The 22,221-nt window shown below is 34.1% G+C and overlaps 3 protein-coding genes across 5 annotated transcripts; 1 reads left to right on the top strand and 2 right to left on the bottom strand.

Moving 5' to 3' along the window:
• Positions 507–1,765, top strand: LOC109362232 (caffeoylshikimate esterase). The gene has a single exon (XM_019607881.1). It carries the CDS (start codon positions 534–536, stop codon positions 1,518–1,520), a length of 987 nt encoding a protein of 328 aa, XP_019463426.1. The 5' UTR covers positions 507–533; the 3' UTR covers positions 1,521–1,765.
• On the bottom strand, positions 1,760–11,098 carry LOC109362230. Of its 3 annotated transcripts, none has more exons than XM_019607877.1 (21): positions 10,755–11,097; positions 10,161–10,212; positions 9,993–10,069; positions 9,777–9,910; positions 9,578–9,674; positions 9,345–9,402; positions 8,637–8,745; positions 8,388–8,511; positions 8,108–8,297; positions 7,635–7,960; positions 7,114–7,202; positions 6,968–7,038; positions 6,245–6,355; positions 6,069–6,134; positions 5,278–5,415; positions 4,424–4,529; positions 4,263–4,334; positions 4,101–4,159; positions 3,784–3,943; positions 2,754–2,920; positions 1,760–2,448 (listed from the first exon to the last, which is right to left on the bottom strand). In XM_019607877.1, the coding sequence occupies exons 1-21, from the start codon at positions 10,808–10,810 to the stop codon at positions 2,182–2,184; spliced, it is 2,529 nt and encodes an 842-aa protein (XP_019463422.1). In that variant the 5' UTR covers positions 10,811–11,097; the 3' UTR covers positions 1,760–2,181. The 3 variants fall into 3 exon arrangements, with proteins under 3 accessions (XP_019463422.1, XP_019463423.1, XP_019463424.1); XM_019607878.1 differs by having other exon boundaries at positions 8,108–8,294; XM_019607879.1 differs by having other exon boundaries at positions 2,333–2,448; positions 2,750–2,920; positions 10,755–11,098.
• On the bottom strand, positions 16,147–20,485 carry LOC109362231 (choline monooxygenase, chloroplastic). Its single transcript, XM_019607880.1, has 10 exons — positions 20,172–20,485; positions 19,660–19,705; positions 19,343–19,478; positions 19,021–19,095; positions 18,719–18,931; positions 18,133–18,228; positions 17,731–17,852; positions 17,525–17,618; positions 16,645–16,695; positions 16,147–16,558 (listed from the first exon to the last, which is right to left on the bottom strand). The coding sequence occupies exons 1-10, from the start codon at positions 20,434–20,436 to the stop codon at positions 16,421–16,423; spliced, it is 1,236 nt and encodes a 411-aa protein (XP_019463425.1). The 5' UTR covers positions 20,437–20,485; the 3' UTR covers positions 16,147–16,420.

Raw genomic sequence — 22,221 nt, 5'->3', positions numbered from 1 at the left:
GTTTAGAATTCAAATTAGAGGGAGGGTCTTTGGTATATTGATGTTAAAGTATTGAAGAAATTTATATAAAGATAATCCTTCTTTTTCTATTTTACTTCCATCGTTCTTTTTTCTCTCTCTATTTTCTCATATAATGGAGGAACACTCACAACATTATGAGTATTATGTATAAAATCATCAATCAGGTTTCAGCCATGCATGAATGATGATGCACCCAACTCGAAGGATAGATATTATAATTGAATTCCATAATAATAGCAGCAGGCCTCAGGTTCAACCATAGGCAATTAGATGGGCCATTTTGTTACCCCAAAAAAATAGCACCAACCAAAGTGGCAAAGTTGTAGTTTATGAATGTTATTACCATCTCCACCAAACAAATATAGCCACGTTTCCATTAGAAACGGATAGTGATGAGTTAGTACACCAACTCCAAGGGCCCCACTCACCTACTCCATCTAACTTTTCCCTCCTTTTTTATATCTATCTATCTATCTTCTCTTCTTCCAATCCAATCCAATTCATAATTAGCAATGGCAATGGAATCAGAGGTAACCTCTAATTTCTGGGGTACCATTCCAGAAGAGGAGTATTATACTTCTCAAGGGGTGCGCAACACCAAATCATATTTCGACACTCCCAACGGCAAAATCTTCACCCAGAGTTTTCTTCCCCTTAACATCGAGCCTAACCAAGTCAAAGCCACCGTCTTCATGACCCACGGTTACGGCTCCGATACCGGCTGGCTCTTCCAGAAGATCTGCATCACCTTCGCCTCTTGGGGCTACGCCGTCTTCGCCGCCGATCTCCTCGGCCACGGTCGCTCCGACGGCCTCCGATGCTACCTCGGCGACATGAATAAAATCGCCGCCACCTCGCTCCACTTCTTCCTCCACGTCCGTCGCAGCGAGCCCTACAACCGCCTCCCGGCGTTCCTATTCGGCGAGTCAATGGGCGGACTCGCCACCTTACTAATGTACTTCCAATCAGAACCCGACACGTGGACAGGGTTAATGTTCACCGCGCCGCTTTTCGTGATTCCTGAGGATATGAAACCGAGCAAAGTACATTTGTTTATGTACGGTCTTTTATTCGGTCTAGCTGACACGTGGGCATCTATGCCAGATAACAAAATGGTTGGGAAGGCAATTAGGGATCCTGAGAAATTGAAGATTATAGCATCAAATCCTAGAAGGTACACTGGCCCACCTAGGGTAGGAACAATGAGGGAACTTCTTAGGGTAACTCAGTATGTACAGGATAATTTCTCAAAGGTAACGACGCCGTTTATTACTGCTCATGGAACTGCGGATGGTGTTACTTGTCCTTCTTCTTCTAAGTTGTTGTATGAGAAAGCTTCCAGTGAGGACAAGACTTTGAAGCTTTATGATGGAATGTATCATTCTTTGATTCAAGGGGAGCCAGATGAGAGTGCTAATCTTGTGTTGGGAGATTTGAGGGAGTGGATTGATGAGAGGGTAACAAAGTATGGTACTAATAATAGTAACAATTCTCAGTAATTTGTAATAATCCTTCTTCTTCATCAAATTGGTGATGGGTCTCATTGTAATTCCTGTTTGAGCTGGTGGTGTAATAGTCAATCAATACTTCCATATCAACAAAAATATGTCCATTGTTGATTATTGTTGTATGAATGATGTTTATGTATCTAAATTGTGTGCAATCATAAAAAATGGCATAATCATATTGGCCAACATAAATACAACCGTTCTGGACAGTGGGGGAAGAGAGAACAAGATTACATTACTCCACGTAACTAGCATTAACACACATCAATAACATCCTTTCCATATAGGAAAAAGAAAGAAACAAAAAATGAAGGGAAAGCTTTCTTTATGGGATTCCCTCAGATCTACATTTGTTACAGATCTTCATTCTGTAATGGGAGGAAATGATAAGGGGCCTAGGTTAGAGGGCTAAAAAAATGTGAGCAGAGGGTAAACTTACAGAACAAGACAAGGGAAAGCTAGTATACAAAAAAGAATGATTCTAGACCACAAAGGCTAATCTACAAATCTGGGATGTGTTTTTGGAGCATATACAAAGGGTGATGATACTTAATAATAATTTCTTACCCCTTGAACAAACAACCTACTATTATATTTCAAGCCGCCGTGTTCTACAAGAATAGGAATACTCTGGAACACATTCAGGTGAGCTCTACAAATCCGTTGCAGTTTCAAGGTTGAGCAAAGGTTGAAGTCTTCTATGAACCTCATTACTCAGAAAATTAATCTCTTCAACAATCATGGAGAAAGCAGACTTGCATGACTCCTCATCCCTGAATGCCAATGTCCATCTTCCATCTACCAAAGTTTTTGTCTTCATTTTGCCATGCTCACTAAATTTGGCAGGATCCAGAAAGGGTAGAGAGGATGGGCGGATCCGCAGGTGTAACCATTTTGAATGTTTTTCATCAATCCTGGGCTAAAGAATGTGAACAAAAAGTGATACTTAGATTATTATATACTGGCTAATCAAAGTTAACCCAAACAACAAATCAAATAAATTGATAAAATTATAAATAAACCATTTAATTCTAGGTAATTAAGTCAATAACTTGTTACTAATTAACCAAATGAGGGGCTATGTATACCTAAACAATGAAAATAAATTTACCATGATATATTATTTTTTGTAATTTTTCCAAATGATTTTGTACCATAATTGTCAACTAACCAAATAACTTGATTCAAGATTAAAATGCAAGGGTAACAGATAATCATACATACATTGCACCCAGCCAAAGGTGCAGTAACCCTAACAACTCCATGGGTCTTCTTTAGGGGCAATTCTTCTGCCAGAACTAGCCACCCAGATGATCGTAAAGAGATTGCTAGAAAGCAAAAATGGCGTTCTTTTCCCCTCTCGAAAGCAATTCTGCACGGCACAGCATTAACTGCAAATGTCAAGGAAAATTTGAGAACAATTAGTTGATTCAGTATCAAAATAATATTATGTAGCTTTCTTCTATTGACCAGAAAGGAATTACATATAGCAGAACCTAACAGAACTATGCACACATACAATAACTTTGGAAAAAGTACCACAAAAAATATAAATGAAAAATATTGAAAATTTAATTACTAAATAAATTATTATATATAGAAGACTCAAACATGTCCTTCAAATTTAAACTGGGTGAAATTTACTCGCAGTTTTAGCTGCTGTCAGGTTTAATGCCAGAGGTTTGTAATTGTTGTTCATGTAAGATTTCTTCTGATATGTGATCATGAATTGCCATCTTTACAATAAATTTTACAATTATGGCTTCAGAAGTCAGAATCAGCCATTGAGCATACTAATTATTATCCTGTCACAGCTCATTAGTCTTGGACTCTTGGCATTGAAGAAAACGTCACCAGTTCCTGTCTTCACTACATATTGACCCAAGCTTTGCAAGATGAGAAAAAATCTTATCATGCATGACCATCATAGAAATTTTAAAACAGACATCTCACGACAATGTGTAGGCCAGATGTCTTGTCGTCAATCATTAGTTTGTTACTCAGCATTGAAGTTAGGTATTTATTACAATTTTTCAGTTTGATTGCTTACAATTTTTGGGTTGGGTTCTCAGTCTATGTTTTGCAAAAAAAAAACTCAAGAGAATTCGAGATGTTTCTGTTCATTCTCCTTTCCCTTCTCTCTCCTGATTGTCTTCCATTTTTTCTCTTCTATCAGTCCTACACAAAAGCTGAAACCTCAACCAATGTACAATTGGCTGAGGGAATATAGGAAACTGCAGTTAAGATGACTAACCAAGGCCGACTTCAGTGCCTGTCTTTGGGCCTGATACATCAAGGCCAGAAGTCTGGGCACGGCAATTGACCGGGAGATCACCAGGAGGGAAAATTGGAGGTTGCTCAGGTAAAGCTCTATCAAGGATGAATATTTGAATTTGGTGCAGCAGTACAAATACCTAAATGGGGAAAAAAGACAATGAGAAGCTCTTCACCTTGTAAAGGTAAATAATCCATTAAGTACCAGAAGTGACAATGGGATTAGTACTGCAGTATTCCTATTTTTTTTAAATCATGCATCACTCTAAACAAATTATATAATGAATAAGCACAGACCTTCACCAACTCATGTATTGTTTGTCCTGCAGCAAATGATGATCCCTCTGGAATATCATCTGTAGGAGCAACAGATACTTCATTTCCAGGCCTTCTTACTTTTCCCTCTATAATAGCAACGAGCTAAAGGAAAAATAAATGTTGAAACAGATAAAAGCTAACCTTCTGAAGATAACTTATGTTGTGGCAAAAACATGCAATTTGGATCTTTGCGAGGAGATGATGACTCCATTGCTACAGGTAGAAAATTTTCTAGTTCAAGCACATAGGTAAACCTCATAAACACAACAACAATAAAGAACAGCATATTATATGATAATCACCTCTTTTGCACTTTCTCCACTCACTGAAGAGAATGGTAATAAGAAAATCGGGCCAGATACCACTAACCTGCTCTATAAGAGCAGATGCACAGTTCTTGTATGAAGCCTGTATTAGAAAGGAAAGCAATAATTGCATCAGGAGATGCACAAAACATAGATGAATTGGCAAGACTGTGTGGCATTTGCATTTGCTACTGTGCTTTTTTATAAAAAATAAAAAAATAATAATACATGTCTTATTCACGGATATCACAAAAATGGCTTTCAAGTGTGGCTATTCTATTGAAGTGAAGAGAAGGGTGCTGATCAAGGCATTGTTTATCAAAAAGTGCAATTTTTTGAACCACACAATTATCTTTTAAACTCATTTATTATTTGACAATAAGCAAAGGAGTTGTGGTTCCTTCAACATTTTTCCGACTTTTTTGTGTTCTGCAAATTTAGATATCCTGCAGTGACATGTAATGGAGTCCCTCAAATGGGAATGATAAATTCATATCTACAGCCCAGTATTTCATGTATTAGTTGAACAGTTATCATCTAAATTATTAGTATATTTTCATCAGTGAGAACTTGATAACATTTATCCCATGACAACATTTGCAATGGGTCTGCGGTTTTAACTTAATTTTGTAGAAGTCTTCGTTCTCAAATAACCCAGCTTCCTTTAAAAGACTACAGAGTTCATTAGAAAGTAATTATTTGATTGCTACAATAGCAAGTACCAATATTATTTTAATCAACAAGAAAACAGGTGGTCTTTCGATACATTTGTAAACATTATGTAACCATTCATAATAGTGTGTATTAAGTTTTGTGTACAAGTTGCAGGAAAAGCCTCGTAGTATTCTTACTTTCAGCAATTCAAGGTGATTGCTGTTGAATTCTGACTCACTGTAAGGAAGCAACTGACGCAAAAGCCAACCACCATCCCACAATGTTTCAGCAGATATATTAGAGCGGCAAAAGAGGCTTACTAATGCATCAATCAACTGAAAAACACACCATATATAATTACTAAACTCAAACATAACAAACTAAGATGACACTGACTTCCAATAGAAAAAATAACTGTTAACAAGCATAACGAGCATTTGGAGCATAGTAATTTTACCCGATACCGGGGAGCTTCTAAAGAACCAAAACATAGAATCTAAATGCTATTAAGAAGAAAACTGAAAGGATGTCAATAACATTTCACCTTTTAAGGCATAAACAGGTGAAGAAGCCAAATGTCAACAGGGAGTAGAATGAATTTGAAAGAGAATGTCGTTTTGGGTAGCATAAATTAAAAGTGAGTATTGGGGACAAAAGAAGTGATTAAAAAGATAGATGACTGATATTAGAAATTCTAAATCTCAGGACAGAAGTTTCCATGTAACAAATATTTATGAAGTCAAATGTCAAACAGAAGCAAAAGCGACAGAATCAACTTCCATATGACAAATTGAAACAAACAACTCCTTTTATATATAGTAATGATCATAAAGCACATTCATTGAGTATTCTAATCTTAAAGCTCCACGACCTTAAATGAAAATATGAAGTACCAATAATCAGTCAGGAACTTTCGCACAGTAAAGAGAAAGTACTACAAGAAAACAATATAGCAGCAAGAAGACACAACTAGATATAAAGCACTTACCTGAAATCTATGTACACGAGGGCTTACTCCAACATCAGAAGGCTGAAAGGATACACCATAATGCTCCTGTGAAACATGGTAGATATAAGGCCAACCAGCAAGCAAAAGAGTTTCTATGTATCAGTAGTGAAAAAATAAAATAAAACGATTGTTATGGAACAGAAGGAACTACAAACATTGAACTTTTCGGGATAGAGATCAAGCTCACTGCCCATGCTATCCCTTGGCAAGCTACTTTTGGAAGAAAAAAGTTGCTCTTCACCTGAAGCCTCACCAACTAAAGCTTGCTGCACAAATGAGCATTGCCAATCAAATGACATAATAACTAATAGACCAAAATCATCAAAAGAGAAAACCAGTACAAAGGGAGGAGGGTGTTCTGCACCCTTATGAGACAAACAACACCCTTGAACATAATATCACAAAAATGGGTACTTTGAACGCAACTCATGATAGCTTATAACACTAAGTCAGCCTTTATGTTAGATCACCCACAAGTCAACTCACATTATTTTTCTAAAAGTGTATGTGATTTGGTCCCTCATCTCACAAGCAACGCACAGGAGCACTTTCTCCTTCCTCTATATATCCCACCCCATCAAAACCTTATACACTCAGAACACACACTTAGGCACTAAAGCATACCACCCTTACACATCATCTCAAATCGCTGGGAAGACCACCCATCACAAAAGCTCTCATTCTCCTTCCCCACATCCTCCCACTATGCATCCTTCCTCTTCTCTGCCAAGGGCAAAACTTGAATCTGTTGACTAGATTCCATATGACCAATAGTCCCCCCTCAAAACAATTTACCATAGTAACAACGGGAGTTGTGCGAAAGCCAACTTTCAAATGCTTATATATTGAAAATTTGAACATAGAAGAATGTCACATACCAATAAGAGTTTCTTGTGCTTTTTGCGTTGTGGAAGAATTCCAAGCCCGTCTAGAACTGATTCATCAAGTTCTACAGAACAAGGTATATTAAGAAAACAGAAAAACATGCCATGGTCGGAGACAAACAGAAATTCAGCGACAAAACCTTTGGTTTGCAGCAGAGTGGCAAGCATACTCAAAGAACCCAAAACTTTGATATCATCTCCATTTGTTATATATGAAAGCAAAACCTCCCTACGCCAAATCGCCAATCACATAAATCATAAAAAATGTGAGATCCTACATACGAAGTTTTAAATCACAACTTAAAATAGAACAACTGCACCATTATAAGAATGCCAAAAATTATTATATAAATTGAAGCCTGTACTAATACCCAGTTTACCAAGAAAATATATTTAACATTTTTCATTTTAGAAAACACCAACAGAAGGATGTATACAAGTACCCAGGAATTAGAATTTATTTTTTATAGAACACAATATTGCATATTTTCATCTGGAGTACAGATTAATGTATGGGCAGGAGAGTTTAGGCCGACATCATACAGCCAGCTAGGTTTTTGGTTCCAGTGGTAAGCAGAAAAAAATAATCTCAAACTAACTTAAAAACAGTAATAGTAACAAATTATAATTTGAATTTTGGAGCCAAAAAAGTTGAACTTACCTTAAAGACAAATTTGAACTGTTACAATTATTTTGATTTAGAACACTTTCTGGATGAAAAGCTGAAGAACTAGAAGGGCATGGAACATTGACAATTGAGTGTATTGCATCACTCTCAGCAACGTTACCGTTATCTGACACATGGCTTACAGATGTGAAACCTTCATCAGATATATGGTCATTGAATTTACCCCCATAACTTTTTGTAAAAGCTTCTAAGGGATAAAAAAGAGCAGCAGCAATGGTATTTGCCAAATCTTTGATTTTGACTATCCGCAAGATGCAAGAAAGCAAGTAGAGAGAAGTGACAATGCCACTTTGCATTTCCTGGATTAATGTGCTACTAAACATTAATAAGAACAAGTTGCATAATATAAATCACAATCTGCCCATAATTCTTTTTTACAAAGATCGATGAACAGAGACAAAAATAGATCAAAGTGAACTGACAAGGCCATAAGTGAAGTTTCATACATTATCAGCCGCTACCCTCAGAGAAGGAAGAAGCAATGGAAATATCAAAACCATCAGAATGCTGTCTGTTATTAGCCTCCCAACATCAGGAATCCCAGCCGAGACAACATCGCTAAAGTAGTACAGAATATCCTGAATTTCATCTAAAGCAGTAATAAGTGTAGAGGTTGAATCTGGGTCCGCAGTTCTGCTACAGCATTCAGTAAACACAATTGCTCTTTCAGGATATAAGTGCATCTTAAGCTGATACATGAATGAGAAAGTAAGTTTTGATGCTTACATCAGTGTATTAGATACTAGTCTATTTAAATCCATGCTTTGCTTCCTAAAAAACGAAACGAGGTTTGAGAAGTAATCTCTGTGAGGTGCGGTGGTTATATATCTATTAACAGAGTCATCGCCAACTGAAAATTGTACAGCAAATGGATTAGACAATTACGACATTTTTCATCATAAAAGTTGAGGCCATGAAGGAAATGGGGGAGGAAAAACTATAGAAAAGGGCCTGTTTAAAGCAGTAAAATCTCACCATGATAAACATTAAGGGTCACAGCCCGTACTGCCGTGCGAACCATGTTCTCCTCATGAAAGGCAAAGCGTATTGCCTCAACATACAGTGGAAATGAAACTACTTCATCCTATATGCACAGAAAGATTCGGTGAAATGCTTGGACATGTCAAAAACAAAAGCAGAGCTATCTCTTACCCAACCAAAAGATAAAAATTCAAGCCTACATAAAATTGATAAAAAAAAGATGATTAAATGAGAATGAGAAAAAAATCAGTGATCTCAGATGATTTGACTTGTACAGACTAGCAGTATTTGAGCAGACTCTTCTGTCAAAAGTTACGAAAATGAAGGCCCAATGCAAGAGGCTTCCACCTAGCCCAGTCTAGGGAAGGTAGATGTATGCAGCCCTCCCCTCGCAAGTAAAGAAGCTGTTTCGAGGACTCTTATGTCAAAAGTCATCCATTTTTCTTCTCTTTCCTTTCTTCATTCTCTTAACAATAACATGTCAATAAATCAAGTGAAGTACAAAAACCAGTGTCAATTATCCATCTTATATAGCCCTGAGCATGCAGAGAGAAAACCCCACTAAGACGTCTCCTTTAAAAATTCAATGGCACAAACATGATAGCAACTAACCTAGAGTTATGAATACAACCTTATAAGTCTTACTTAAGAACTATAATTCAAACTATCATAATAAGAAGATTTTGAGAGCATTGAACTTACACCCTGAGTCTTCACAAGAAGAGAAATTGTACTCTTGTTCAATTTTCCACTTATTGCTCTTCAAAAACCAAGGGACAAAATAACCATAGAACTGATTAGTAATTATATTAGTTATATTATACAAAGAAGAGGGGAAGTCTACAAATTGTAGTGGCTGTGGAAAACAGATTCTATACAGTGCAATCATCAACCACCATTCAACAGCATGATAAATAAAATAACTTTAAACAAACCTTAGAAAGGATATGTAGTATGACAGCAGCTCTTCATTTCGAAAGTCAAATGCATATGTTATCAGGTAATTTATATGTTCATTACTAAACATATAGTCTGCAAAATTTCAGCAAAAAATATTATTAGGCCCATTGTCATTTCTCACTGAGAAACTATAGAAACGGTCGAAAAGGTAACTTCATTTGATATGTAACGTACATATAGCATGTTCACTTCTTAGGTTTTGGACCATAATGCTCACTGTTTGCAGTAACTGAAGTGGAATGCTAACAGTCCTGCCAAGTTTAAGAATACGTACAAACTCCCCCATGACTTGCTTTTCCATAAAAAATCTGCCATAAGCCATGAATATAATAAACATCCAGCACTACAACAATTATACCAAGGAACATAAGCACTAGGGATTATTCTCACTCAAAAAAGGTTGGGTCATGTTGGTCGCCATAAGTTATCAACTCCGCAATTGATCTCAGTGCCTCAATAACAAAATCCTTCCACACATAACACAAGTTCAAGAGATTTGGAAAAGCGTGAAGAACAAATCAAAGAAAGTTACGAGCTGAAATAGAGTAATTATGTTACCTTATTAACGTCATTAATAGTTTGCACTTTGGTCAACTGATCAGTTAAGTACCTGAACACCATAAGGACAACTATAATTAATTATTAACCAAATGTCAGATTGAACTAAGCACTTATTCACATCAACCATTTACCCAACTGATTTATGGGCTGCTGTTCAGGCTTAAAAAAACATGACTCCACAAATGTGATTTTGGCAAAAGTGATTTTTTTAATAAAAAAACAATATAGCCTCTCATAAAAACTGAATTTTACATTTTTTTTATAGAAGACCGACCAAACAAATTGCAAATGTCAGAATAATCATATTTTTTTGTGGAAAAAAACATAAGCAAACATCCCTTAATCACTTAAGAGTTGGGTAACATGCAATTAACTACTTAATCCAATTGAATTAACAAACATTACATCACTTGTGAAACGAGTTTTTTGTGAACTAAGAGTAGAGTTGCCTGAGGTTCTCAAAAATATCTACAGAACACAGGTGAATCAATTAGGTAGCCAATGTTCTTGAAAGATTAAGAATGCGAAATTAATAAAATAATAATAAGAAGAAAAATATTGGAGAATTGAAAATATAAACGGCGGAGTAACCTGAGTTGATCTAAGGAAAAACGATCTCTGGATCTCCAGAAAGAATACCACATCATTGTAAAATTAGAACTTCAAATCAAATTCATGATCCTGCGTCCAATTTGAAACTGCTCGATTATTCCGAGCAGCTTCGAAGGAATAGAGTGAAGCTGATGAGAGAGGGTTCCCAAAGATCGTGAGTTACCCAAACAAATCACACACTTGGTTTTAGATATTTGGAAATTGATTAGATTGAAATGAAAGGAATCGCACGAACGAAATTGTTCTATCGAAGTTGAAGAAAAATTGGGATTCAATGAAATATTCAAAATATATTCAATAAATGAAATTTCTCTGATAAAATTATGATGATTGGAATGAGAATATGCTGCTGTGCTGGACGGTGAAGAAAATGCATCTGGTTCACGTAATGGGCCATGGATTATTACATGGATCGGGTTCCAAACCAACTGGGCCCACAATTATTTTCCACGATATTTTGAACTGATTGTGTTACGTTTGTTTTTGTTTTGGGCCGGATTGGTTTCCTGGTACTTTATTTTCTTCATGTTAAATCTTAAAAGAGAATTCAAAGATTTTTCGTCAAATAAAGTTGCATATAATTAATAAGCTATTGAATTTTCGTCAAAATATTTAAGAGATGCATTTATTTTAAAATTATATGTATACTCCTATATAATCTGGGATGCTACACAATCATAACAACCCATGCATTTAAGTGAGAAAATTATTTTGTAAAAACTTAAGCCCCAAATTATGTTTTTTTGTGTGTTTAGGGTTTAGATTTGTTGGTGTTCGTTTTGGGAGCACATCTTCTTTCTCAATATATATCACTTCATGTATTCTTTCATTTTAAATGCATATTTTATTAAATGTATATTTTATTCTTCTTTTACCAATAATAATGAAAGAGTACATGGAGGAGTATATATATTAGGACAACAAATGTCACTCATTTCTCGGGGCTAAGAATTTTTATCACAAATTGAATGTTGTTCTTTAAATTCAAAATTACCTTGAAAATAAATGTATCCGTTAAAAATAATAGTACATTTTCCACAAACTGTCTTAATTTTAAGCTTTTAACACAAATAAAAGTATTTTTTAATTATACTACAAACTCTTTTATTTGTATATCAGTCATACAAGCATCCTCCTATTATCACATAAGATAATATTGTACATTATTACCTAAGTCCAATACAAATTAAATAACCCATCCAAATTATAATATTTAACATTTCAGATCTTAATTATTTTTTAATTAATTAAATTTAAAAATCCCCAAAAGTTATTATTCACCTCATATTTCAATACTAGACATTAGAAACGCACAAAGACAATCTGAATTCTCCTAATTATGGATTTGATCTGGAGGGAATAAAACAAGTCTAGAAGGTTCCCACAGCTACTAATACAAACCATTTTCAGTATAAATATGACCAACTAGCTTAGTTGTGTACAGCACACATGACCACTCTCCATTGTTCTCAGCACCCACAACCTCACAAAACAACAACACAGCAACACTCTAAGTTCCCCATCAAACCAAAGAAGAGTAACAAAATGTGGTTCATGTGCCTTGGTGAGGAAGAAGATAAGGAACTTGGGAGACAACAAGCCCCAGGATCATGCCCTTACTGTGCTGGTAAAGTTGAAGCCATGGATGTTGATAGACAATGGAGGTTTTGCTTCTTACCCATGTGTTCCAAGATCAAGAGGAAGTATTTTTGTACACAATGTGCTAGACGTTTAGAATTGTATTACTAGCCTCATGACAAATCTTGTTCCATCATTTTGTGCCTCAACTATATGTTTACATTTTAGATCAAGGGTTTTCTTGTAAATATAAATCAAACTACCCTTTTATTGATCATCTGTCTTCACTGCAATTTATTTACTTTTTAGTCCTCCATTTTTTTGTTTAAAGCAAAAGCTTTGATCTTTTTCAACCAGCATTATCAGTTTAATATTCTTTTTTTCCTCTTGCAACCTCCTTTTTGATTGTTTTTCTGGGTTCAAAATTGTTTGTGTAACCACCATAACCAGACGCTCGTGTTAGCATTTGGCACCTTTAAGATGGAGTTGTTGTCTCAACCTTGGTTCAGTTTTGTAATCATAATGCTTGTTGAGGAGCACAACCTCTGCTAGGCTTAACAACTATAGTATCTTCATTCATTTTTTTCACCCTTTTTCCCTTACTTTTTGCCCATTTTATTTTTTCCTCTTGTCGTTTTTTGTTTTTCCCATTTCTAATCCTTATTCACTTAAGATTATGAGAAGTGAGAATAGGTTCTAGATAAAAATTTAATCCTTATGCTTTTATACTAGCCTAATTATGTTTTGTCAAATAACTAAGCAAAATCATATTAGCTTAGTATAGAGAAATAAAAAGCTTTGAGTAGAGAGGATTTGAGTTCTTTTGGATAAAGAGATGATGGGGTGAGGACATAGATGTACTTACATGCAATAATGTACAGACATATCTAGTTTTTTATTCTGCGCATATATTGTTCTTGTCTCCCTTTAAGGGTTCCAAGCTCATGCCATTGATTGCTGCGATTAATAAGTTAGTTCTATTACGATCATAAGTTTAAAATGTACTTAGGGATAATATAAATAATTAAATTCATACGGTTCTTAGATTGTACCTTAATCTAGTTGATTCCGGAGGTTGATTGATTGACCAGTTATATTTTAAAGCTAAGATTGTCCTTGGAATATATATATATATATATATATATAGTTTGCTATTACATTAGTGTGGTCAGTAGGTATAAATTTGTGCATGGATTGACAAGTTATATTTTAACGCTAAGATTGTCTATATTAATATAAAAATACTCTTGTACGTATAAAGATTATTTTGGAAATTAAGGGTATGTATTATATTGTACTAACTCATATAAAGGAATGAAGAAGCATGGAAAAAGACAGTGGAGAAGAGAGAGGGAATGAAATGGAGAAAACTTGCACCATTTGATAGTGGAGAAAATGAGGAAGTAAATAAAACTTATGGAGATTTTATGCATGTAAATGTCTGCTCAAAAAACTTGTTACATCCTCTTAATGCTTTTTTTTTAAATCTTCCTTTGTTATTTAATAAAAGAAAGTAGATGCATCATTATCCTCAAATATAAAATGCATTCGAAACATTTTTTATCGGTACACTTTATATATTAGAATATGATGGACAATAAATCATTTAATATTTTAAGATTATAATAACTCAATTAATAGATGTAGTTGAAAATTGATCTAAGTTCATGAACTTTAGAAACAAAAGGACGACCTAAACTTTAGGGGAATCTCATCATTTTATCTCCTTCCACCAAATAGTACATAAAATTCACTTATAATCTCAAGTATCTCTTTCTCTCCACTCCTTTTTTCTCACCCACCAATATTCTAACTCTCCAACGGGAGGAGAAGAATAAGCTATGAAATTTCATCTTTACCGATGAAAATAAGCCTTTTATAAAGAAATGAAGTGAATAATGCTATCACCATAGATCATATTAACAAAAGATCTTACTCCTCAATATATATGGCAGAATTATTTGAAAATGAAACTGACTATTTTTTCTACTTTTAATATTCAAATTATATGTTTTGCAAGCTAATGCAATATAAAATAATATTTTTCTAACGAAATAAAGGTGGACATTTATATAAGTATAATAATATTTTGTCATACAAAACTAACTTATAAAACTTCTTATATGACTTGTAAAACAATCAAATGTCACATTTTGTAACACACCAATTTTCTTATCGCATAGAAACTTTTTAAATATAGATTTGTAATAGTATACATCAATTTTTGTTATATAACATTAGTGAGATGGATGACCTCAAATCCATAACTCAGCTTGTTTTTTTATCATATTATTACATGTAAGCTTTTAAGTCTCTGAATGATGGGCAAACCATAAAGATGAAAAATAACAAAAGAATGGTGAAGTACACTTGTACACGACTTTAGCCCAATGTATCACACAATGAACTAGAATTTTTTGTCCCAAAATTTCGTATTCTCATATGCTAAATTAATAATATTACATAAAATAGTATAAAAATGTTATTTTTTTTAAGTAGATGACAACTTTTAATTGACTCGAAACAAAATAAAACATAAAAATATAACAGCTGATCTTCTTTCCTATACAGTGGCCTTTCAATTAGAGAATAGAGATTTCCTTGCCCTTGCAGGAGCAATTAAGTTAATGACTTATATGCCCGTATTGACCATATTTCTTTGTCTTTTTGCAAATTCAGAGTCAAAAGTTGATTATATCACTGAGTTTGGTTCGTGCAGCATATGGATGAATAATGAAAAAAGGGTTTCAGAAACTGACAGATCACGTGCATCAACTGTAAAATGTACTCAGGTGACAGCATATTAGGCCCCACTCTACCTTATCTGACATGCACCCCACTAAATGTTGATATTTCATGATAGTAACCATATTTGCACGTCATTTTATAAATTTGTACTATATAGTAACACTTTTCTTGGAAGTATTTGGAGCTAAATCCCATATTGAGGAAACATATATAGTGGGCACCACTCTGCCTTATTTGGCATGCACCCCTCTGCATTCTGAATCACCTTGTTCCATTGCCATCACATATCTTCATCCTATATCTTTTATCTCTCCAAACAAACCATAAAGCTGATATAAGAAAATGATTTATAAGGCTCTCATCATGAAGAAAACAAACTAGCCCACACATATTGGTTATTATCATTATTATCACGCAATGTTATGTATACATGTAATTATGCATTTGAGTGAAAATTTAAAATCTTAACCTCACTTCAAGTTTTCTATGCACTGAAGTTGAGCTGAATTAATTCCATGAAACAAGGGTGGTATATATTACTGTGGTACGTAAGAGCTACATTAAAAGGCATCAAAATAAAATAAAAACGTGTTGAAAGACTATTATCGATTTATTTTTTATCAATAATTTGTTATTTTTCAAGTAAAAAAGGTGAAAAGGGGAATTGATAAACCGTAAGATTTGAATAAAAGTGGATCACATTATTACGTATTTGTGTTATTTTGCCAATGTGGTATAATTGTAAATGTATTTAATATAATTTTGTGATCAACTACAAATTTTTGGCAAACATAGAATATATGAGAAGATCTTTTTCTTGATAAAAAAACTACCGAAGTAGCTTTTGTTGATTAGCCTTTGTAGTGAAGACACGTTTGAGCGATTCCACCAATTTGTAGTTAAGTGTTATAGTCCTAGCAGCATGATGATTTACAGTGGAAGATAGTTCTGCAAAACCTTTAGGGGTTGAGAAGATTTTTGTTCCCCTAGTTCTTATTACCAGAATTTGAAGTGTGCCAAGAAAATAATAAACAAAAACAAAGCTTTGCACGGGAAGCATAAATTTTAGTGAATCAACATAGGTTGAGACAATTGCATACTTACATCCAATGTTGTAATTACAATGGCAGATATAAATTATTGAGAATCACCCACAATAATGCTGAGTATTTCAAAACTAACATGTTCAGCAACATATTCATAATGCAACTATTATTGCTAATGAGACAAGATGTGGAACACTTGCATGTGGTGCATCCATTTCAAATTCAGATATAATTTATCATAGGCTTTATCATATGTAGTGTAATGAAGGGAAATTATTTTGTGAGGTTTTCATAAAGCAGACAATGAAAATGGTGCATGGCCTGCTCAACTCTAGGAGCATATCTCCCCACACGATATGCTGGGGACTGCAGGCCCTTCTGGACACCTTCACATAGCACAATATCTTCTATCTGCACATTAACAACAAATATTTACTCTAGGAATATTTCAACATGAGGGGAATTTCTAGTCAAATCTAAGAAATTAATGTTTGTACCTGCACGATTTCACTATCTTGTAAACTATTCTCAATATAATCTTTGTCATCCTGCTTAGACAAAAAAAAGGCTGGAGCAGTTAATTCTTTAAATTGAAAGTATGTTCTAGTAAGTACTTACTTTCTAACCGATGATACATAGAATTTAAACTTATTTCAGATAGCAAAAGAGGCTCATATCTCTAAGGAACTACAGAGACATTAAAATGGGCATACCAATCCTGGTTATAAATTTCTGAAAAATCTGATATGCAGTATTGCTTGGCTTAACTAGACCAAATGGTTTTACCATCTTCTACACGGAATCCATCAAAGCAAGAAAGTTGTATCTAGATGGAGTCGTTCAAAATATGAAAGCAAATCTCAGAAATTTTCATTTCTTAGCATTTGATAACCTAGTCATCAATTAGCAGTCGTGCTAAATGTCTTGTTCCCTAAGTTTCTTCCAAATTTAATCCCTAAATATACAATGAGCAAAACAAGTTCTTCGCTTGTGAGGGTAAGGCTACATACATCTACTCTCCCACAACTCACTTGGTGGGAGCCTCGTGCATTGGACCACCCTTTTATAAAATTCATTAGAATAGATTGAAATAGTAACTTCGATGCTGAATTGAGCAGGATCTAATTATTATGCATCACCCCAAAAAATTGTCTTCTGTTGCCAAAAAAATGTCAACAATTTTTTTCCCAGAAAAAAGACCTATGCAGGAAACCACAACATATCTTTGTATAACCATCACTGTTCATCCCCCAGGAGCTATAGAATTAGCAATTTAGCAGAAGGCAACTCTAGTGGCAGAGATACTGAATCATGGATAGAATTATTAGCTTGAATCATGTTATAAGTATTAGTATATCCTTACTTAACTACAAATACCTTTAGAGAGTGATCAAGATAGTAGTCAAATACTACTTGACATTTGTTGGGTCCTAGTGGAAGTACGAGATTGGTGTCCATCCAAGGTCCATACCTGTCAGGCCATAAAAGACTTCAAGTCATGATATAGCATGCTAATTTTCACAAAGAACACATGGAAGATACGAAATTCATTTTTAGCATCAGTAAGATAACAAAGGAAGCACCTATTAATCATGAAGTTTGGATAAATAAAAGCATATATAGGTTTTCTTCCAAGTCGGTCATAATTTTCTTTGCTCTTCCCGGAGTTGCTTTCACAACTTTGGATGCTAACCCTTTCGAACATCTGTCTCATTTATACCAATCTTTAGTACATAAACAATCCCCTAACAAAGAACATCTGAAAATCCAGTTCCAGGATCACTCTATTATTTTAACTTATTATAGCAAAAAAATTAGATATCACAAAATAAACTGGGAAGAGAGAGATGTTTTTTTGGATGGAGCAGGAAAGGTTGGAAGGTTGCTCGTGACATAGGTACATGACTCAATTTGTCCTGTTGTACAGTGGTATGTAAAATGAAGATATTCTTTTTTAAAAGAAAAAGGGTAGTAAAGAAGCATACTGAGATAGAATAAGAATCGAGCTTAAGACCAGATGCTAGGCCTTTATGTGCATATGGCACATGATAGCCACCATCTAAGTAGTTATCGCAGAATACCTGCAAAAACGACAGACACCATAATCACCAATCAAAGCCTTAATTTCACTAGGTGAGGTAACATACCATGAACCATATATGAAAAATAACATTATGACATTGTGTACAATTATAAGATGTGCTTTTAAATTTCTTGCAGGGGATGCCAATTAAATAACAGGCTTATCAATAGAAGGGAGGGAAAACCTGGTAAAGTTGTCAACAACGATGAAGCCTTAGTCCCACTAGGTGGGATCGCATATATGGATCGAACTGACGTCATAAGGCTCTTTCATAAGCATTGATCTCTAAAACTTTCCTAATCATTTTGCCTATGGTTTTTGGCCTTTGCCTCTAGAAATTGGAGTAACCTCCATTTGATCTATTCTTCTTATTGATGCTTCTAAAATTGTCATCAACATAAAAGAAAATGAAGTGACATCCAAGTAGCAAAGTAATAATAAAATTCCTAGGAAAAATAATAAATTGAAGGTAAGCCAAGAGGTCATACCTTCCAATTGCATTCAATGGTGTATTCACGTCGACAAACATAACTTAGTGAAGAATCAACTCCATTGGTACTCAGTATTTCTGAACAGCTACCAAGCCATTCACTTGCAACATTGTGACTATCAACTTCATTCAGGGAAAGACTCTCTTTTTCAAGATTGATAAGAACAAAAGGCCCCCAGGTAGCTACCTTGATTGGTATAAGCCCAAAATCCTACCCTTCATGGTCGGAGAAATTAGGCAACCTTTTCCGTGTGAGGAATATATTGTAAAAGTAACTTATCATGGAACAGAACTACTCACTTTCAAATTGAAATCCCGCATTCCCGATATCCTAGTTGCCTTAAGAAGTGCTCCATTTAAACCATATGTCCACCCCTGCAGACACCATTGTCTTTTCTTATATAACTTTCCAATAATAAAAAAGAAAAAAGAAGAGAGAGGTAACAATATTAACCTAAAATGAGAAATGATGAGGTCCTGATAACAATCCATGATAGAAACCTCGATGATTTTGTCTCCAACATCACAAGGATCATAACATATAAAAAGGAGGGTATCTATAGTCTATAGAAAACAGAACCAAATAATGCTAATGCATATCAACCAGTGTAGATGAACTCACATGGTAAGGACATACAAAGCATGATTTCTGTCCACTTCCAGAAGCGAGAAGAGAGGCATGATGACGGCAGACATTGTGAAAGGCACGAACCTTCCCACTCTCATCTCGGCATACCACAAATTCCACATCTCCTAGTCTGCAATATTTAATCCTTCAACTGGTGTTCAGAAACTTGAAGGTAAACAAAATGAATAGAGAGCACAACTTAATAAGAAACTCATAAATATCCTTTCTCATTTCCAAAAATCAAATGGACTAGACTAGACCTGATTTACTTTTATCGAAGACATCAAATATTAATTATTGAAAAACTTGACCTTCCAGTGAAAAAGTCAAGGGCATCCTTTATCTGCTCTGTGGATCCTGGTAAGCAAAATTCAGAGAAAATTGAAAATTCTTGGGTGACGAAAAATCACATATAGATAATGTAGAATAGCACTTAGCAATGTTTAGAAGCCAATGTCACTCCCTAGCTTTGTTCGCATTCACATAAAGCACAAAATACAAATCCCATGTTATTCCCCCCTCCAATCAAATTAATGAACCAGAAGCACCCATATACACTTAAATTCATATTATAAAGTCATCATCTTTCATTACTTCAAAGCTATTTCAGTATTCAACATTTCAGCATACATCATAACTCATAAGTAAAAAAAGAAAAAAAAAATCTCTATCAATGAAGCTAATTACGGTTGTGTTGTATTCAAATTCAACATCTCTATTAGTTTATTTTGTTTTCCTCTGCTTTCTCAACAGGAATAGGAAATAAAAATGCCCAAAAAAAGAAAGAATGAAAAGGTGGAAACTTGAAGCAGTATAAACTGACCCACAACTTGCCATCCTGTGTAGAAGACGCGATCGAGTTCAAGGTGAAAGAAAGAAGGATCTGTGTACCATGATGTGGGTGGTGTAACCGCTTCCTCTATAGGAATCTTAGGATTGAACTGGTGAACTAGTTTGTGATTCTGGGTGTTAGATACTGAATCACGAACAGAGCAACATGTGATTATTTTATGTTTGTTGGGAAAATTAAGGTTTCGAGGTTGACTTTGTCCGAGGTAAAGGGTAAAGGGTTTCAGTTGCATAGCCATGGTGTGTTTTCCGATGAATGTTTTTGCTTATTCTCTGTTTTTGTTTTTATTATCCATTTATCCTTATGTGTTTCATCTTTTACAAAACTAATTTACTTTTATATTCCATGGCAACTAAACTATCTATTCATTAATAAGGTATTGATATAATGATATAAGATCTTATTAAATCTCAGATAATAAAAAAATTAAAGGTTTGATGACTAAAAGTGATACTTGTTGAAAAAGATAATAACGAATCCGAAAAATAATTAATCGTTACCAAAAAATGAGAAAATATATTTGGCACGACAAAAAAACTTAACTATCACTTTACAAAATTTAGTTACAAGTCTTTAAACAAATTGTTTGAATTCATTTTATTTTGTATAATAAATGTTATAGCATCTATTTTGTTTTATATATGGCTTTACTCCAAACATGATCACTTGTGAGGAATTAAAGCTGCCTTGTTTGCTATGACTACCTATAATTCTTGTAGACTCACAAGAGTCGATGAGATATTATTCCTCCTTTCTTTTTCAATTTTGTGAGCAATGAGTTTGCAAATCCAAAAAATGAACTTTCTTTTTTGTGGAAGATCTTATTTGTTTGAAAAAGTTTTAATGTAAAGTTAATGTCATCCAATTAGTCATTCACTATTTTTGCTTTGCTTTTGGTAAAATAAATATTTTTGACGAATCTATGGTGTACTCTTCCATGAATATTCATTATAATCATGTTTAGGAGGTGTATTATTGTTAACTGCTATTCCCAAGAATTTTTTTATGATCAGAAACAAACACTCATTTGGGAGGAAAAGAGTTCATATATGTCACCATATTAATGACCAATCACCAACTCAAATTTAAAGTTGTTATGGTAACAAATACATATGAATTTATAATGTCAAATTTTTTAACAAAATCCGATAACAATAACATTGTATAATAAACAAGTTATCAATTATTGATTTGTGATGAAATTTAAGAAATGATAATAAAAGATTATAACAAGTTCTTGCTTTTTCTGGAATTTGGGAATTTGATAGGATGTTAAAATTAGAGAGTCTACCTATTTCAAGAGTTTTATATCTTAGTCATCAATTTTAAGAAAACCAAATTATTTGAATTATTGAGTATATATAAACCATAAAATTTCCCTAGAATTTATGGTTAGAATGTAAAGTAAATTTTTTATTTTTGGAATAAGTGAATTATCTCTCTATTAAAACAAAAGACTACTTAATTTAACACTTTTAGCTTAGGAAAAGTTATTAAGATTGTTATATGTCATCTTATGTTAGACTGATATAACAGTTTAATATTTAACAAATGTGCATGTAATTAATGCACAATGTATATGTGAAGGAAAATGATGCCTAATTTGTGGATAATTTGACATTTATTCGCCTTCTCACCAACCTCATAAGATTATTCTAATTTCAGTCAAAAATCTACCCTGATAACGAATAATCTCAGTGAAGCAATGCAGCAAAATAAATGAGTGTTCAAAATTTCTGTGATGTTTGTTGAAATGGACGCATAGATTCATGCCTAGCCACCTTCTTCATGCTTCTGCTAGGATCGGTTTACTAGGATCTTGCGTGTTGTATAGGTATTCAAAATCACAACATATTATCATATTATAAAAGTAATTAGTATTTTCCCTAGATAATAACTCAGATATATACATATATTATAAGAGGAGGAATTATTGTTACTCCGAGCATATATAATTATATGTGTCCATTATCTCAAATCACATTGTCTATGTTTAATCATCATTAATTTTCCAAAAAAGATA

The sequence above is a fragment of the Lupinus angustifolius genome, chromosome LG12 (assembly GCF_001865875.1).
Source record: "Lupinus angustifolius cultivar Tanjil chromosome LG12, LupAngTanjil_v1.0, whole genome shotgun sequence".
In the NCBI taxonomy this organism is placed as follows: domain Eukaryota; kingdom Viridiplantae; phylum Streptophyta; class Magnoliopsida; order Fabales; family Fabaceae; genus Lupinus; species Lupinus angustifolius.
The sequence above is the reverse complement of the archived record's forward strand: the minus strand, read 5'-3'. Positions and strand labels throughout refer to the sequence as shown.